Source organism: Dermacentor andersoni, chromosome 1 (genome assembly GCF_023375885.2).
Source record: "Dermacentor andersoni chromosome 1, qqDerAnde1_hic_scaffold, whole genome shotgun sequence".
Classification (NCBI taxonomy): domain Eukaryota; kingdom Metazoa; phylum Arthropoda; class Arachnida; order Ixodida; family Ixodidae; genus Dermacentor; species Dermacentor andersoni.
Window position 1 is genome coordinate 243,357,586 of NC_092814.1, and position 20,082 is coordinate 243,377,667.

Here is a 20,082-nt window from a genome sequence, read left to right on the forward strand (position 1 = left end):
TTAGAATGCGTACATAGATGGCCTAGCTTCTCTCGCTCTTGTAAACAAGGGACCTATACGAGTCCTAAAACGGCATTTTCCTTCAACAAAATGTATGTCCCTCATCAGACGATGTTTCGTCAAATCCTGGACTATGTGTCATCTATTCACATAGCAATAGAGCTTTACCATTATCACCCAACTAAGAAAGTTCACTCTCTCTTAATCATGTCATGGCACGAGAATACATTTTTAAAACAGACAGCTATTAAACCCTAATATCCTAAGTACGGCTGTCTGCTTCCACCTGTGAACCTGATTGTTCAATCAGTTCAATCGAAAAAAAAAAAAAGTTCAATCACATTAGAGATTTCAACCTCCCGAAATTTCACAGTGGGCAACGAGTTAAGTTCTGCAGTCTCAGATAAATTTGATAAAATCTGGATGAAAAAATTGTTTTTAAATTAATTATATGAATTTATCCGATAAACTCTAAACTACGGGGCCCTCAATTGTGACCACACAACCATGCCACTACATTTGCAGTAAAGGCTGTTCTTGGACCATGGGCAATACTAAAAAAATACAGTAGACTCCCTTTAAGATGAACTCTAACGGGCAATGAAAATTTGTTCATCTTATCAAAAGTTTATCTTATCAGAAGAGTGAATGACAACATGACCAGGAGCATCAAAATATCTTACTTCAAAATGGTAAATGAAGTAGAACAACGGCAGAAAAATTACATAAAAATCATTTATTTAGCTAACTTAATAGAAAACTGTCTTTAAGTGGTACTCTTGCTTGGTTTCATCCAGTCTGTGATGGATGTTTGGTGCTTCTATGCAAATTGGCGAGCAGCCACAAATGACACAATCTCACATAATGACCTTAAAAATCCTTCTGTGCCTTCGTGCTGCTGAAAAAAGTTCACTAGGAACTTTGCGCCATCGCTACTAGATACTTTTCAGTTGTAAAACTCCGACTGGGAGCGGCGCGAGAAGGTGACCCTCTGCTGTCTCCTCTCGCGAGGTGGCGCTGCTGCCATGGTTGGCCTGGTTGGCTACGGAAGCTTCCCAGGGCAGCAGCGCGCCGCCGACTCAATGCCAGATTTTTTTTTTTTTTTTTTTGCTGCTCTCCGTGGTGCTAAATATTCAAAGAATAGCATTTTTACATTGGGCACTCTGTAAAAAGCAGCTAATAGGTGAATGAAGAGGACAGTGAGGCTTTTCGTTTGTGGCATGTTTTATGTACAGATGAAAAAAAAGAATAGGACTGGTACAACGCCGGATTGATGAATCTACGAATGATGCATCGATATTCACAAAAGACGCGCTTTCTTGGTTGCTACAGCTACCTTGTGACTGCTTTCTAGATGACAGTTTGTATCCCTGGAGTAAAAATGCATCCGCATAACAATGAAGAAATTCAGTACTTCGCACGTGAACGCGAACAAATGCTCTGCACAACCAAGAAGAGGGAGGCAGCACCCCTCTAGATCATCTAAAACCTTCCAAAATATCTCTCCGCAAAGGCCTGCCTCATCCAGGGAAGCTGACACACTTTTGTTAGCAGTCTTCATAAAGCCCAGCATCTTTGGCGTCGGGTGCTTTAAGGAACCTTGCTTGAGACTTCTGCACTCAATTAAGTAACTGTCGCAGCCAACTGCTAGGATTTCAAAGCTTATGTCCGCTATGCATGGATCACATGGTGCGCCCTTTCTGACTTTATGAATGACATATCCACAGAGATAATAAACAGCATGTTTCTTCGAGCATAAGTGTGCTCATTGCAAGCACATTCTGGTGAGCTGCTTGGCTCCAGGCATACTTATCAACGTCGCCTCAATGGCATTGCGAAGACTTTTTTTTTTACTGGCAGGCTTCTCTCATCTGCTTGAATGTGTCGTTGACACCGATGAGCACAGGGCCTGGCACACCTTCCACACTACCGCGTAGCGCTGTTTTAACAGGTGTATACAGGCTTAGAAGGCGGAATATCTGCGTGAAGTTGATTACAGTAGGATGGGACTCGTCACAAACGAAGGAACGCTCCATCGTCCAATCTATTGCTGAAAAAGAACATGAGTGAGGGAATTTCCTAGCAAACAGCTAGTGCAATGTGAATGCAGTCACAACAAATGTTAACAGTGTGCCTCCAGTGAACCTCCAGTGGATCTTGATTTAATTAACTTGGCTGTCGAAACATAGAGCGCACCTGGACGCGGCAGATCATCGACAATGTCTAAAGTCGACATCAGAGTTACTCGCAGCGACTTGGTCGTTTGTTGTGATGCAAAAAGCTTCAGGTTCTTTTGAATTGCATTCTGTTCTGTCAAGTTTAGCAGTTCCAAAAAATCTTTGATGACCTGAAATGATTAGTGTAACAAGTTTATAGCCCTTAGGAAATGCGCACGAAGTTCAAAGGCGGTGGTCTGGTACACTATTTCATCGTAGAATGCTTGCAAGTTTTTAATAACACACACAAGAAAACAGGAGTGAAAACAGACAAACTGATAGTTAGGAAGGGCGCTGCACCCTCCCTAGCTATCACTTTGTCTCTTTCTCGTGGTTTTTCTTGTTTCATTGCAGTTTCATTCTTCCATTGCAGGCATGTTTGCTCACAAGACGAGCAGAATTTTCCTGGCACACAAATAAGAAATACGAGCAAAACGTGGCACGCTGCTGCGCGCATCGGTGTCTCTGTCCGCCCGCACAAACGTTGCGCGCACCGCCCGCCTTCGGGCCGACAGTGTCGCGCGCGCCACCCCGCGGGCACGACAGAAAGGGGCCAGGTGCCGCGGCGGAGTTGGACAACTGAAAATAATCTAGTAACGTTGCTTCAAGCAGACATCTGCTGCCTCACAGGTCATTGGTGCAGGCTCCGAGCTAGCGAAAGTACAAAGGAGTGTGTTGAGCATGCGGCGAAACAATGCTGCCTAGAGGAAAGTCTAGGTGATCGCTGAGCGAAGTGGGGATCGAGAAAAGAGGCGAAGCTTCGTGGAGGAGGAAGGTAGGCGGAGGCATGCTGTGTTGACCTCCTGTAGCAGTTGCTACAGGTTTTATTTGCGATACGAATGCACCGGGTTCGTCTCGTGACAACATTGTCCTTGTGTGCTGTACACTGTGTGTGCAAGTGAAATTGTGCGATGGCAAACGGACGATGGCGGCTTAATCTCGCGTGCGCAAGAGAGGAGGAAGCGCACCGTCTTCCGTCATGCGTATGGCACCCAGGGACAGGAGAGAGGGGGGGCATTGTACTTCAGCTGCGCGCTGTTGCGTGGGCTTTATTTAAAAATGATCTGCTTAGGAGGCACAGTCTAACTGGGCCGATGACTCATAGCTTTGCGTGCACTATGATCTCGCCACTCAGTTTGCATTGAAGCGATGTACAGCACGAAGGTCACTTCGCTCGCTGCTGCTGCCGCGACTCCTCACGGCAGCGTTTTGACAGAGCGTCCGCAGTCATAGAGTTTGATGTGTCCATGCTTGTTAATTAGTAAGCGAATGTTTACAAGGGGGAGTCCTACTCCGGCGGCTGCTGCATATGGCGCGGCCGCGCGAGCCCTGTCTTGAATATGATCTGCGATGCGGACAGTGTAGGCGTCTAGGTGCACCGAGGACCGATAGCTTTGTGTGTGCTACAGCACCCATACGCTTCCACGTCACCCGCGTTCACAAAATGAAACGTCGCTGTAACTTTTTGTTTCCTCTTGTTTTCACCTCTGTCTAAGGGCGGTGTGCGCTGCAGGCCTCCAGTAGGGTGCCTCGAGGCACACACCCCTGGACGCGGCGCATTGAGGCACCCTAGCTTCCAAGATCGGTAGCGGTCACTTCGAATGTTCGTCTTAATTGAAGAGTATGTCTGATACGGTTCATCTTCAGTGGATTTTTTTGCCAATGAGTCTATGGAAAACAAAACAAGCATTACCATGTTCTTCGTTATATGCGAGAATTCGGCTTCACCGAGTTCGTCTTAACGAGAGTTCACTGTAATGCCAACAGGGTATAAAATATCTGACTTTCATTGTGCCACAAGAGAAACCTTAACAAAGTCAGATTTTTGTTAAAATAATAAACACCGAACACACCCTCTGATTTCGCCCTAAAATAAACTCAAGAAAAAGTCTAACCCTAGCTATGGGGCCCGCTATAGTGGAGAGTTCTAGATTATTTTTGACTACCGTGAATTCTTTAATACACACCCAAAACATGGTTCACGAGCACATTTACACTCTGCCGCCATCTGAATGTAGCTGCAGCGGTTGGGAACTGAACCCACGATTTTGTGCTCAGCAGCAGAATGCTACAGCCACCAAGCCATTGCTGCAGGTTTCACTAAAATGAGTATAATTTAAATTATCATTTTGTAGACAGTACATACTATCACGTATCATACGTACCACGTACATACTACCAGTATCAGCGGCAACATGCGAGCCATGGTCAGAGTGACTCTCTTGAGAAAAGTGGAGAGGGTTCTACCATTCCAGCAATGCACATACCCCCCTGCTTTCTGTCATCGGGTTTCTTCGCGGAGCAATAATACACTGGCCTACCGAGCAGCTATCATTCAATCACTTGAAAAAGAAAAAAAAGAAAAAAAGGGAGTGAAAAAGAAAAAAAGGAAGCATAGTCACGAAGCTAGGGCAACTGTGCGCCATGACAAAGCAAGCTGCACTAAGGGCTAAGAATTTCCGAGCTGCTCGGCGGGCCAGTGTATTATCACTCTGCGAAGAAAGCACACGAAGGAAAGCACAGGGCGTATATGCATTGCTGGTATGGTGAAACCTTTTCTACTTTTTTCTCGAGAGCTCACACGTCACAGCTCATACTGAATGTGATAGTATACTTAACATTTTACACAACGCACCTATAATCCACACAAAGCACTCAGATGTGGTCACAATAATTACTATTGTTTAAAAAACAACCAAATGATTTTTTTAACCAAGAACTGTCTCCACAAGGTCCTAATTTCTACTCCCAAGAAACATTGTTTTCCTATACTGGAAGCAATACAGGAGCAACAGATCTGAATATTGCTTTCAATTTTTCATCTTCACAGATTTTGCTAAGGTAAAATTTGATGGGTTGTTTCAGCACATAGTAACTAAGGCTCAGCGAGGCTATATTTATAAAGTACTGATCCAAAGCAAGCAGACTAGATTATCCTAGAGATGAATTCATTTACTGCAACAGCAGCAGGTTCCTACTGCTGATATCACCCTCTTCTGAGAAACAACTATATAAAGTACGAGTTAAAATACACTAATTTATTTACAGGGATTCATCCTGACCACTTCCTTCTTTTTCTCATCTTCCTGTTTCCTTAAGTACACGTCTTCGCCAGAACCTCCTCCCAGACTTCGGTTTTCATTCCTCGTGGGATGATAGGGTACAACATTTCCCACTGTTGCTATTTCAGTTTTTTCTTCCGGTCCCAAATAGCTTAGCAATTTTATAATTTCTTGCTGTTTGATAGTCCTTATCACTGTGTAGGGAACAGAAAATCTTGACTTTGGTTTATCTAAACTTCTTTGGACTAAAACTATATCTCCAGGCTCTATTACTGGCATCTTGGAGCTATGTCGCAGACCATAGTGCTCTTCATACGTGATCTGTAGCGCATAAGCTTCTCTCCCGTCTTGTGCTTTCCCTGTAGATCTACTTTTCCAGCGATTCCAAGGTCGTAGTCTGCCGGTAGCCAAGTTGTTCTGCCTGATGCAGCAAAGTTAGGCGTGCACCCTAATCCCATGGTATGAGAAAGGTTATGGTGCCTGACTGCCGCTTCCAAGGCACACTTTAATCCACCACTGAAATTGGGGTATATTGCGATGAATGCCCAAGTCACGAATGAGCCTCATAGCTAGGTTGTTTACTTCAGGATAGTAGGGTGCGGCAAATCTCAGGGCAATTCTTTCACGGGCCCATTCTTGAAGCTTCTTACTGTGGAAAGCTGGCCCGTTGTCGGACACCCCCAACTTGGTGTTCTTGAACATATTTCGCTCCAGTAACGTCAAAACAGAACTGGCCTCTTTCTTTCCTGGTTTTGCAGCTGCCATGCGTGTGTACTCATCTATTGCAACAAGGAATGCTTGAGTCTTCCCGACTTCCTCGCCTCGCTTTTCATTTCGGCAAAATCTAGATGAATCACTTGAAATGGTACTTCGGAATGATTAGCGATGACCATTCAATTCCCTCGTGGACGATACTTGGCCTTGTTAATCTGGCACTGGCGACAGGTTTGCACGTAGTTCTTGATATTTTCTTTCATATTTTTCAGCGTAAATAGACTTTTTTTATCTTCCAACAAGTTTTCCAGAATCCACCATGCCCTCCTGACTCTGGATGTCATGGTACAGCTTCAAAACCTTTGGCACCAAGCTTCCTGACATGCAGAATTTGCCATTATCGCAAGTCAAGTCTTCGGTGCCTTCCCACAAGCTGTAAACGTGTCCATGAGCAGATGTGTTCACTTCTGTGATCTGGAGCCTGGAAAGAGCATCTGCGTTGGGAAGCTTATCACCGGGTCGATGCCTTACATCAAAAGTGAACAGTTGTATTTCACTGATCTAACACGCCACCTTGCCCTTAGGCAGGGTTAATGCCAAGAGGTAGGTTAACGCTCAGTTGTCAATGAAAAGCCGGAAGTGGCAGCCCTCTATGTAGCTTCTGAAATACCGGAGTGCCATCACCATAGCCAGAGCCTCTTTTTCTGTGGTTGTATAATGTTCTTGAGCTTTTGAGAATGTAGAATAATAATATCCAATCACTTATGAGTTCCCGGCCTTGCTGCTCCTTTGTGTCTCATTGGTATAGAATGGCCCCGGTACCATATTGTGAAGTGTCCATGCACAGTTCGAAAGGCTCGTCGAAGTCAGTTAGCACAAGCACAGAATCCGACGATATAGCTTCGACAAGGTACCGGTATGCTTTCTTGCATTCTTCACTCCACCTAAAGGGCACATCCTTTTGCATCAGCTTAGTGACGCATTATGTCTTTGCAGTGTAATCCTTAATGAACGCACAGAAATGACCGGCGAGTCCAAGGAAAACGTGGAGTGTAGGTCATATGACTTGATGAGCGTCTTCAACCTTTGTACAAATTCTTTTGTTGTTTTAGTTTTACTGCCATAAACTCTTCCCAAAAAGACAAAATTCGTCTGAAAAAATTTACTGTTCTTGTTAATTTTTAACTTTGACTTGAAGGCTTCTAACATGCACGAAAGGTGCTTTTCATGCTCTTCTCTTGTACATCAGTATATGAAGATGTCGTCAATGTATACGTTACAAAACTTTCCCAGGAACTCATCGAGATGCCATCCATCATCTTCTGAAACAAAGCTTCATAATTCTTCCAACCGAATGGTAAGCGGTTGTACTCATACACATCGCAAGGCATTACAAAAGCAGTGTACTGCTTGTAGTCTTCTTGTGGTGGCACTTGCCAGCATCCTTATTTGATCCTCCAGCTTCATTGATGATTTCGTCTATTCGGGGCATCGAAAAAGGAAACAAATCAGTTTGCCCGTTTATCTGCTGGTAACCTGTGCAAAGGCAAAATGAGCTATCGTCTTTCAGTACTAAGGCGATTGGTGACAAAAAGGTGGATGTTGAAGGTCTTATAATACCGGCATTTAATATTTGCTGGAGTTCGGCCTTTAGCCAGAACTTTTTCTTGTGGGAGAGACTGTACAGCGTTTTACGCATTGAGACGTCACGAAGTGTAAAAGGTACCTGAAGTACATCGGCTGCTGGTGGGTATGTCTCAACACAAATAAGTTCAGGAAAACCTGTCAGTACCTCATCAGCGTATCTAACCATTCGATGCGAAATTTCAATTCCACACAAATTAGGCTTAAATGATAAATCAATGGTCACTCCATCTCTCCAAGAAATATCTTTAAACGCTTCATACCAGGTCTACATAAAATAAACAAGTAAAGATCCTGCATGACAAGGACATCCACTTTCAGGTGACACCCACCAAATCCAACTTCTACTTCCATCCAGTGTTGCAACCTAAGTGAAGAATCACCGAGTCTTTGCCCTTAAGCTGGTAGGTCTTCACGGTCGCCTGCCTATCTGCTCTTCTTACCAATGTTACTTCAAGCCACATGGTTGGCTGTGGCAAATATAAAGTATGAGTTAAAATACACTCATTTATTTACAAGGATCCATCTTGACCGCTTCCTTCTCTTTCTCCTCTTCCTGTTCTCGTCTCTTCAGTCCTCTTCTTTGCCAGGTCACGAACTATTACTATGCAAGACGAAGAGCAAAACGAGAACAAGGTGAAGGCAGGGGCCAACGCTTCGACAAGAGGACTTTTCTTTTTCAAGGCCTGCAAAGCACCCAATGCACTGCTGTGCAAAACACCCAATGTTGTCCTCATCCACCAAAGTGTTATGCCTGTCGTAACTTCCAAAATACCGGCACAGACATCAATACTCTCAGGGTTCTTGTGAAGGGCAACACATTGCACAAACTACCAAGTGAGAATGTTACACAATTGCGTAGCATGTCCCGCTCCGAAGTGCACATTGCCAAAGGGACGCGAGTTCAGATACCAGTGACAGGCAATGCTTTGGTTTAAGTATACAGGCACTTATTTGTGATTCCTGCCACACATTTTGGTAATGTTTGTATGCAATGCCTAATGCACTGAAGTAATGAAATTGTTGAATTTCATGTGTTCTTCGATTCTATGAGGGCAAATCAGAAAGTTCTTGCCCCTATTTTTTTTTTAGCCAAATTACGGCTGTAAATGCAAAGTCAACATACCCATTCCCAGCAGTGGACTTTCCTGGACCATCCCAGCTTTATGTGCCAGCAGCTCTATGGCACGGCGCTGCTGTCAGTTGAAGATGACTGTGCTTCACACGTCCATGGCGTACGAGCAACGAAGTGCAATTCGTTTTCTATGTAGCAAGGGACTAACGCCCATCGAAACCCACAGGGAAATGTAGCCCCTGTATGGGGAAAGGTGTCTCGCTTTGAGAAGTGCGAGGTTGTGGTGTTGTGAGTTTACAAAAGGCTTTGAAGACTTGCATGACAATGAGCGCTTGGGGAAACCGTGGGCGTCAATGACAGACATTTCCCACATGGATGCAATGGTGAAAACCGATCGGCGTGTGCACCTCAAGGACATTTCTCGGGAGCTTGGCATTTCGAGTGAGAGTGTTTACGATATCACTCAGGGGTCCTTAGGGTACCAGAAGGTTTCATTTTGGTGGGTACCTAAGCAGCTGGACGACATGATGAAAGGCAAGCAAATGATTGCTTCAATGAATCATCTGTAACGGTATGCCAAGGACGGTGAAAGTTTCCAAGACTGCATCGTTACTGGTTATGAAACGTGGATAATGCATTTCATGCCAGAATAGAAGCAGCAGAGCATGGTGTGGAAACATTCGGGTTCACCTGTGACAAAAAAATTTCGTTCCGTGCCATCTAGTAGGACAGTGGTCTTAACGGTCTTCTGGGATTGCCGAGGACTGTTCCTGCTGAATTTAATGCCACAAGGTGCAACCATCAATGCCGATGGTTGCACCTTGTGGCATGATATCCAGCAGGAGGACAGTTATTGTTCCACACTGTCATGTCTGCTGGCTGCCATCAGGCAAAAACACCTAGGGATTCTCGATGTAGACAACGTGGTTATCCTCCACGACAATGTGAGGACATACGTGACAATCAGAGCCGCCAACAAGCTCCAGTCATTTCAGTTCGAGAGTCTGGACCATCCACCAGACAGTCCGGACCTCGTACCTAGCGATTTCCAGGCTTTAGATCCGCTGAAGAAGTTCCTGGCAGGACAGCAATTCACATGCAACGATGATGCCAAGACAGCAGTCGAACGTGGTTCCACAGTCAGCCGGGTGAATTCTACCACAGGGGCATCTCAAATTTAACCCTGCGATGGGATAAATAGCTGAACTGGTGTGGGGACTATGCGGAAAAATAGTTTAAAGGGACACTAAAGGTTGCTATGAAGTCAAGTTAAAGTCATAACGCAATGCTCTAGAACATCTAAGGCGTCAATATAATCGCAAGCAGAGCTTTAGTAACCGAGAAATTGAGGTAAATGCATGACACGATTTGAGAATCCCCAGCGACATTCCGGTACTAGCCCAATGACGAAGGCACTCCTCATCATAATTTATGTAACTAGTACTCAACTACTCGTATTAAAGAGATCATTTCATTAGATTATAAGACGGAAGAAAATGCTACTTGTCTACTTCTATTCTATTCTAAGAAAAAAAATTTACGTTACCCTTGAGTAGTATGGGTGGTCGAAAGGTTTCGTTTTCGCTCGACTCTGTGCGTTCAACTTTGCACCGCGCGCACTTTGGAGTTTCAGTTTCGTTATCGCGTCGTACTGCGGTGGTCCTGCTGGCTCGCGAAACTTGCATTTGGAACAAGCAGCGAGAATGCCGCGTCCATGTGATGTCGTGGGATGCACGAACTGTCCGCGGAACTTGGCCAAGGGCAGTTGCAGCGGCGAATCCAACATTGCTTATCACTGTGTGCCAACGAGTGAACCTCTCCATTCGAAGTGGTTAAGTGCTGTACCTCTGCCACAGCGAGCTGGCAAAGAGCCGAAAAATCACGTAGTGTGCTCGCTGCACTTTCGTTCAGAGGATTACGAGTTCAATGCCACCTTACTGAAGTCGTGTGGAGTACCTTTAAAAGCAAGCCGCCGTCGTAGTAGTACGCAACAACGCCGGCAGCGCGAGCCCTCACCAGCAGGTCACGTTCATCAGTGCTTAAATCACTGAAGTTGAGCCCAGCATCGCGAGCCAATGTGTCGTCAGGGTCGTCTATTGCAACGAGCATCGAAGTTGGCGTCATAAAATAAAGAACCAGCTTATCATCGCACACTTTGCCTTCCGCTAGCAACCATAGTTCCACTTTCACGCTGCTGTCTACTCTGTCTTGGCTCTGTTTCTGGCCGCACGTTTGCGTTTTGCGCAGAAAAGCCGTAGCGCCATCTGCGGGCACTGTTTTACTCACCGACGGCGCAATGTCACTATGAGACCATGACGTCACCACTCCTCGATCGGAGGGCGGGTGATTTGAACTGCGCTAGAGGTACGCGGACGCTTCAGAATGCATTTTCTCTTAAAATAAGTCTCTTCGCACGAAACAAGTGTTTCGAGGTTTCTGGGATGGTATTTCAACAGTCCACATTGACTTAATAGTAACCTTTAGTGTCCCTTTAAAGTACGTAGAATAGTATGTATATTTGTAATTACCTGTATGTACCTTATTTTGGCTAATAAAAAATTGAGGCAAAGACTTGCTGATTCACCCTTAAGTTTATACATATGATGCAACTTCAGTTTGTTTGAATACACAGAACAGTAATACAGTCACTTTGAGTCAGAATACCATAGGGCTTGGATTGCCTGCAGCACATACAATGCAGTAGCAGTAGTGGACAAAGTTTTCATTTTCTTTGCCCTACAGTGAGGGTGAAGCCAAGAAAGAGGAGGTGGTCTGACAATGACACAACAGCGATGATGACCTAATGGCTACTATGACTGCTGGCACTGTCTGCTTAATGGATAGATGGGCTGAGAGATGGACACCGCAAACCCAGTTTCGAGCTTTAACTATGCCGCAGTACAGGTTACCCTAACCCCTAAATTACCCTAAACAGGAATTTGTTTGATTTACAATTGCGGACAACTTTTTGTGGCAACGAAGGGATAGCTACAGAGTCAGAGCTTGTGCACGTTTTACTGTTTAAGTATTCTGGCAGGATTTGACAGTGCTTTTGGTTTTTTGGAACAGATACTGCATCAGTGTAGCTTCTGCAATGTGATGGTTTTGCATATGTTTAAATGTGGAAGAGAAAAGCAGGAAAATAAGTGAGATTTAACACTCAGTTGTGCATTTTGTTTTATTTTGAAGTTGTAAATAAGATGTTTGTTTTCTCTTCCACAGCTTGAACTGGCGAGGATGAGAAAGTGGGATTTAATTCAGAAGCTCTCTTATGTTTGAGCGATTTGCCTCTGTAGCTTTCCCTTCATTGCCAAAGAAAGTTGTCCACAAGTATTGTAACTTAATTTATTTATTAAGAGTCACTATGCAAATAAATACAAAACATCATAAGGATGTGAACAGGAGGCAACATTTTGCGTCAAGTTCACTTGTACAGCTGTTCACAATTTGTGAAAGTACAACAGTGAGATAGCTGGTCAATATGGTGAATACAGTTGCGAGCGCAGATAAACCTCGATATAATGAAGTTGTTAAAATCAGCACTTTATGTAGTTATGCCAAAATTTCGTTATGCTGAAAATCAACCTTTTATGCATATACTAAGTACAGTCGTTGACAAATGTTTATTATACAGAAGGGGCCATAAAATTTTCTTAATTATCTGGCAATAAAAAATGTATTTCAATAACAAAAAAAATTATTTCGTTCAATTTGAGAGTCGGCAATAAATGATACGATTTCATGCCATGTCGACGATATCACATCAGCAGTATGAAGTGAAGCCTGCGAAGCTTTTACGTGCAAACCACTGCGACAAATGATAGTGTTGTCCACAGTAAATGACCCTGCCAGCGGACTGCTTTCCACAGAGTCCAACCAATGTAGCATAAAGACCGGCTCAATGCCCCAAAGAGAGCTTTCCTTTTAAATCGCACCGCGACGACCTGTTGTTCACGGCTGCCAAGTTTGTTGTAAATTTGTGACATTGTGCGCACGTGTCATGTCCAAGAATTTGAGCAAGATCTGGTATGGTGGCCAAAATTTCAGTAGCCATTATGCATTGTTTCTAGTATATTTTTTTGCTATGTGCAAGAAAGTTGGAGTTTTGCCTGAAAGGCGAAGCAGTGGTAGCAATAGCAGTATTACACTACTACACGAAGTAAGGTTCGTAGTTTCATCTGCCATATAAATTGCAGTAAACATTTACTTATTAATTAAATTTGCAAGCGTGGTGTCATGCGTGCACAGGCAAACGAACAGATCGCACTTGATGACCACGAACACTCACTGCCACAACGCTGGCGTGATGAAGGGCACAGGCAGAGGTTTGCCTCTCGCTTCAATGCATCTCCAAAACTCCAGGTTATGTGACCTATAGGAGTCATAAGTTCTGGAGTCATAGTTCTGTGCTTGTGCAATCACTGTGGCGGCGTGGTTCAACCTCCTCGTCTGGCCTTCTTGCATTTCCATTCTGGGATGACAGTGCCCTTTCTAGGGGTGCTATCACAGCGTCTGTGAGCCATGGCAGGCGTACAGAAAAGGCAAAAAGGTAGCGTGTGCAAGTCTGTAAGTCTACTAGAATGTGAATAAACCTGTTTGCCTGGATAAAACATCGGAATGATACAGCATAAAACGAGCATAAAGCAGTGGCTGTGTATATAAAGCAAAGCAGTATCTGCTGACTACAGGCACATCCTGTTATGATCGGCTAACAGGGGTTGTGACGTTCTAGCCTATCCTACACCAGCGCGACGAATCACTTTGCGTCCCCCTCGGACAGACCTGAGGTGCCAGCAAGGCGAGACACGTTTGGCGTATCAAGTGTTTTTTGGTTCAATGTCACTGTCACGGATGAGGGGAGCAAGAAACTCCTGGAAAAGGGGGTTCTACGAACTGCCACGGTCGTTTGACACATGCTCCAGCTAACTGCTGGGTCATTTCAGGAACCAAGATGCACCAGTTGGAGTCAAGCATGACAATCCCTGTCTATGAAGTTTCCCTCCTTTCTGTGTGTTCAGTAAACAAAGGTGCGGGAGTGATTGTGGGAACCCTCGCCCTCAAAATGGGTCCTTTGACGACGTTGGACGCTTCGATTAGACGAAGGTAAAGCGGCAGTATTCCCTGCCCTAGGGATCTAGGGAGGACAGAGGAGGCTTAAGCGAACTTTTTCGGCTCCTCAGCGTGCTTTAATTCAGTCATGCTAGACTGACGAGACATAAAGTTTCCCACTCCTCATGTAGATATTGTAAATAAACGCAGTACTCCTCATCCTCGGTGAGAACAGGTTACTCCCTTCAACAATGTCCTTAGCGTGTGGATGAGTCGGATGACGGCATGGGCCAGCTACCCCCTTTTGACATGTCGGACCCCAACTCTTACAATCCTTCCCAGAAAAAGTACAGATAGCCTGCCCTAGCAAATTCATTGATGTACTATGTACATAACGGACTATTAGTCCACTTTAGAAGTTCAGTTACATGCTTTTCTACAAAGAACTGCAGTGGTCATGAGTTCATACTGTTATAAACTGCATGCTACAAGAAATTGAATCAGTCGGCTTTCCCATTCTGCACATTGTCAGCGCCAGTCATATGATTAATGTGGCCCATTTCAATGTGTAGTGAAGATGTCATTGACTGTATACCACATCCTGAAAGCTCAAACTGGTAGTTACTCATGTTGTTTGATCAGTGCCATGTGATAACGAATGCGAGCTCGCAACTTTTGGTGCATGACCTCTACAAAAACGGTGCTCAAGCGCTGTGGAAGCATGAAGTCAAGTATGTTTGCACAAAAGCCACTGTACCATATACAAGCTGTAGCTGCCAATGAGGGATAGTTGTGTTTGTGTTGCACTTTTCAAACTTTATATTGCTTTTTTGCTTGGCTAGCAAGTAATACAGCTTCAATACGTAAAAGTGCAACGAAGCATCGTAGCGATAAATGAGAGCCATCTCATATGCTCATTCATTTCTCGTACACATATCTTTTTGCAGCAGACTATATATACCAGTGTAGGCATTACTACCGCTTAGTTTCAGTAAAATGAAAGAAGCTGCGCAGAAAAGAGTCTAGCTCTAGCCAGCACCGCGCTATAGTATTGTCTGCTGGCACCACCAACTGGCCGCGAGCACCCGAACGAGACAAGACGACCGACGTCCTGCGTTCTTCGCACCGATGGGCATGCATGAAAGTATATACAAGGATGCCCCAGCACTAGGCACGCAGCCAGACAGCACACATGAAGCCACCAGTCATCGCAGCGCCCCACCTTTGCGTTAACCACAGATTACCTCACACATGCACTTAACAACACTGACAGTCATGCTCAGCCACGGCCAGGCTTGAGGAGGAGATGTGCATGTGCGCACACCTGCTCCTTCCCCCCCCCCCCTCCCCTAGTGCGCACTTGATGGTGCTACTGCACGGTCGTCCCACCCCCCTGAGCTGCAGCTTCATATGTGTACACAAAGCGTGACATTTTTATAAAGTAAAGACTGCACCCCACTTGAAAACTATGTCAGAAGGTTTTAGAACCTGTGGAGGCTAAAGTCTCATATTTACTATCTTCCCCTCTTCTTACAACCGCGGGAGGACTTCAGTTCAAATAGGTTTTCTGCCTGCCTGTTGTAAAATTAACTCATAGGAGCTGCAAATGGTAACACCTCAATTTTTTTTTGTCATGAAAGAGCACTTGATGAGCCACAACTTCGGGTCACATTTACTATCTTGATTTTCTGGGTCAGTAATGAACAAAATCTACATTTGAAGCAAAATTAACTTGTCAAGCCCACAAAGTTAGTCAGCCTGAGCCAACAACACCCTTACATGGCTACAAAAGCTAACATACTGTTCAAGAACTCATCTGCCAGAAGCCATTAAAGTTAATTAGGTGTACTGAGTAAACAAGGTTGAAACAGTGATAAATGTCCTTGGGAATACTTTGAGCATGCCAAGAGCTTATGCCATCAAAACATGAAGTGGTAAAGGTCTCATAGGGAAAATAAAAGAAAAAAGGTTGTTACACCTACATGCAGACATGTATCTAATGTGACCCTTTAGGCCGTTTTCAACTTGAAATTTCGAAGAAAGGGGCAGGGCAACAATGCTCATGTAACATGGTATGACCCATAGGCACAAAATAAAAGCAATGAGAGAGTTTTGCTATGCATAGCTTTTTTAGGCGCTCACAGTAAGCTATTTGTAATGCATGAATGAATAATTGATAACTAAATGAAACTATAATTTGCACATGTGTAGAGCCCTAGCAAATCAACGATTTCATAATCTAGCCCATTCCCGTTTATCACAGATGTCAACAGATATGAGGAAATGCTAAAAAGAGAAGTGCACAAAAACAAAAATGAGCAGAAGCTTACCTTTATTTAACTGAACAGAATTTCTTGAACTGACATGTGTTACCACAATTTTCCTGTTACAGTGGGCTTATATGGATAGGTGTGTAACAAATCACATAGATTAATTAGGTAAGTAACACAATTTTGTAAATTCACTTTTTAATAACGTTAGGACAGAAACCTATAATCTAGACTTCAAGTCATTGCTTTGCTGAGGCCATTCCATTTTGTTAAATTTTTGCTTACTTGATTGTGCATCAATATACATACTGTTATACTTCCATTCAAATTATCAAACATGTAAAAGAGTGGCATGCATGTAAAGGCCCCTCCTCCACCCGACTATAATGCAGATGCAAAGAACACTTGACACCACAGCCAACCAGCTGATAAGCTACTTACTGTTCTTGGGGTCAGCAATACACTGCAGCATGCAAGCCACCAGAATCATCCTTCCACCAAAGCATGTCATGCACAATTTTTACTAATGATGTGTGTGGACTGCTATTTTCAGTGACAAATACATAATACACAATTCTTGCAAAATGGGGGGCTATGCAGTATAAATACTAGATGGCACAACTCAAGTAGTTATTGTAATACTACGGTTGCAGCAGGACTATGAAGAGAAAAACAACTTTGGGCATTGACAACATGTACCAATGACTGTCTTTTGGGATAATCATTCTCATTATAACATCTGTAAACAAACATAGCTCATCCGTAGCTTGTTAATTAGGAGTAATTTCATAATCAGTTAAGCAATTATTTCAATTTACTTAAATGTTACCTCAACCTGTCCATATTACTCAAGTAAATAAACAGACTTGCACTATCAACCATGACAATTTTTTTATAAATTCTGTTCAGTTTAAAAAAAATACACCCTGCATAAAATCTTGGAAAATTAGAAAATTTGTCACAGCAGCTACTAATGAGGCATGGAATGCTGAGTGCCAGGTGAGTTTATTGTGCATAATGCTGAAAGCATTCAAAGAGAATAAAAGCAGCATCTTATGCACCCATAGAGTACCACACAATGCAAGGAAGTGAATGAAGGCCATGAAGGAATTGGAAGGAAGGGGTCACATGCAACAGTACAGGGGCAGGATGGATGCAGGAAGAAAAGTAGAAAGGGTCCTTTGTAGGTAGAAAAAGCTGAGGTGTGGGAGGTCAGTGAGCTCCTTACAGGACTCCGTGTCATCGGCATCCGATGTGTCCAAGGTGGCCAGGTCGGCCGCTATAACATTGTCAGGAGTCAGCCTCTCATCACGGGTTGCAGAAGGTGGAACAAGTGTGCCCTGGTCTTGGCCAGACACCGCATCAGAGTGGTTTGTGGACCACGAGTCTTCCACAGGCATGGCCTCTTATTTTGGGAGAAAGGGCAGGCCCCAAAAGCCATCCGAATAGCGAAATCAACACAACATTATAGAAAACAGGTGACAATGCAAGAAATAACCCTGCTGTAGAAAAATGTTTGGAACCATCACAGCCTTTACAAGCTGAAAATATATGCAAACATTGCATATACCGCAGAGAAAATTTTTTCAAAGAGTGGAAAATTTTATAACCATAAACTGAAAAACAAGTTATTACAGAGTCTCAATATACTACACAAAAATCACATGCACTTTTATCTCTAACCTGCCAAGGCACAGCCCCATTCTGAAGCCCAAATGACTCATCTGCTCTAAGCATCAGGGATGAGCAAGCTTCAAAAGAAGTGTGTACATTATTTTAACTCTGGGCCATAGCTTTGTGGCATTTAATACTAATAACATGCAATAATGCACCAGATGCTAGCAAAATATGGGTGGGGGCACAAAACAACCCGAGTCTATTGCAATATCTTCAATACAATCTTCTTGCACCAGTTTATGAAAAAGTTGCCAAAAGGTGGCGTCGCAGACCATTAATTCACTCACCAGCAGCAATTTGCGAAGTTTGTGGATGGGGACTAGGAGAACTGTTTGTTTGAGAAGGGTGTGCCACACCATGCCATAATCCCGGAACGGTCACAGGCAAGGCAGAGGACTCTAGCATCCCATTTCCCAGCTGGCCACTCATGCCCAGGCCAAAGACGTACACCTTTCCCGACTGAGGAGCATAAGCCACAGTGTGGCACCTGCATTACACATAGTTCCTCATTTGCTTAGGGATGACAGATATGTGACACTATAGTTCTCACAGCAAGAAAGTTGGGGCCATAAACTGCACAAAAGTGGTCACATTACACATATTATCTAAAAAAATTGTAACTAAAATTGAGTCAAAATAGCGTATTGTCCAAAACGCTGTGACTGCATTTACGTATGAGTAGCAAACATTTGCTCTCTGACATGCTATTTGACAACAAATCCTATCTTTGTCTACCATCAAAACATTAAAATTAAATCCCAGGGTTTTGCATGCCAAAACCTTCACTGAAATCAGGCACGCTGCAGTGGACCACTCCGAATTAATTTGGACCAAATCAGGTACAGCTAAATCAAGCAGACGAGCGTTTTTGTATTTCTCCCCCATCGAAATACAGCCACCATGGCTGGGAATTGAAGCCGAAACCTTAAGCGAGGCAGCGCATCGCTATAGTCACTAAGCCACCACAACAGGTTACCTTTGGTAGTGACTACAGTGACGGGGCCCGGTACCTTAATGTGTGCATTTCAGTGACGGGGCCCAGCACTTTAACATCTACATTACAGACGCGGGGTCTGGCTCTTTAACCACATCGACATATGACAAAAATACGAACATATATATGGACATGTTGATATAAGAACGGTAATCGAGGTCCCATGACCACGATCGTATATGACAAAAGGTGGAGAATAGCGTTTTTGCGATTTCGCTAAGTTCCATGTTTGGGGCCCTCCTGCATACACGATACATTTTTGTTGCACATGAATATTTTCTCAGCAATCAGTGAACAAATCTCGATACATCTTGCGTGAAGGTTGGGCTGAAAAGTGGCTTCTTCGTAGCACGTAGCTCGTGGAGAAATGTTTAGGAATTTTTCCCAGAATAAGGAGACAACAAAAGAAATAGTGTTTGAAACAAACAAGCTGTTAGGCTTACATGAGAAAATACTCAAGCATGACAAAAAAAATTGTGCATGCAGGAGGGCCCCAGACTTGGAACTTTGCGAAATCGCAAAAATAGCATGCTCCATTTCTTGTCATATAAAATGTTTTCCCAAGAAAACTAGAGCATTTCGAGCTAAGGATTATTCCTTTGTGTCAACATATTCGCCCATCACATATAAAAATTCTATAGAAAAAAAAAATGGTGATGGGACTTTGATTAGCATAATCTGAACACGCCCATATTGAGAAAACTTTGCATTATTTCGAAAATTTCATACAATTCCGACAAAACCACACCATACTTTTTGACGCAGATGTGACAGACACACATTTAAAGTGCAGCCACTTCAGGCACGCGTCACACCCTATGGCGTTATCATGAACCCTTTGCCGACATGCACGATATGTCCACAAACTATGATTACGCTTCTGAGTAATTGTAGCAGTGAGCGCGGCCCACCCATCATCAGTGAAATAGTTCCAAATTTCACCTATCTAAACTCTGTCGTCCAGAACTGCTGAAGGAACTTTCTCAGGGGTGACTTCAATTCCTTTTTCACCAATCTTGTGTCCCCTGATAGCCTTTGGAGACATGGAACAACATACCCTCCAAAAAAAAGACAAAATTTCGGCAAAGCAATACAATCACATTTATTAGTTATAAACCACTTATTTGGTGCCTGTATTCCTGCTTGGTGTTCCCTTCTTTGCGGTTTGATAATTTATGTAACTGGTGATAATTTTTATGCATGCTGTAAAAAAATTCTTTTTTCTTTTTCTGTTTTTAATGTGCTAATGTGTTGCATTCATCCTCTGCATTGATCCCCCTATGCTTGTACCGAATGTGTATTTTATTTCGCATCTGGACCCATCCACCAGCTTGTGCCTATTGGGTCCAACAGTTTTTTGCGTATGCACTGTAACACCTAT

At 43.7% G+C, this 20,082-nt stretch overlaps 1 protein-coding gene across 4 annotated transcripts in view; it reads right to left on the reverse strand.

Moving 5' to 3' along the window:
• Herc4 (HECT and RLD domain containing E3 ubiquitin ligase 4) overlaps nucleotides 1-20,082 on the reverse strand; it is a 281,533-nt gene that overhangs the window by 193,607 nt on the left and 67,844 nt on the right. For 3 of the 4 annotated variants that reach the window (XM_050196063.3, XM_055063577.2, XM_055063578.2), the window contains exons 8-9: nucleotides 17,995-18,194; nucleotides 17,259-17,435 (exon numbers count right to left, since the gene is read on the reverse strand). In XM_050196063.3, coding sequence (XP_050052020.1) covers nucleotides 17,259-17,435; nucleotides 17,995-18,194 — 377 coding nt within the window. The remainder of the gene's footprint in view (nucleotides 1-17,258; nucleotides 17,436-17,994; nucleotides 18,195-20,082) is intronic. The other variant, XM_055063579.2, reaches the window with a different exon arrangement.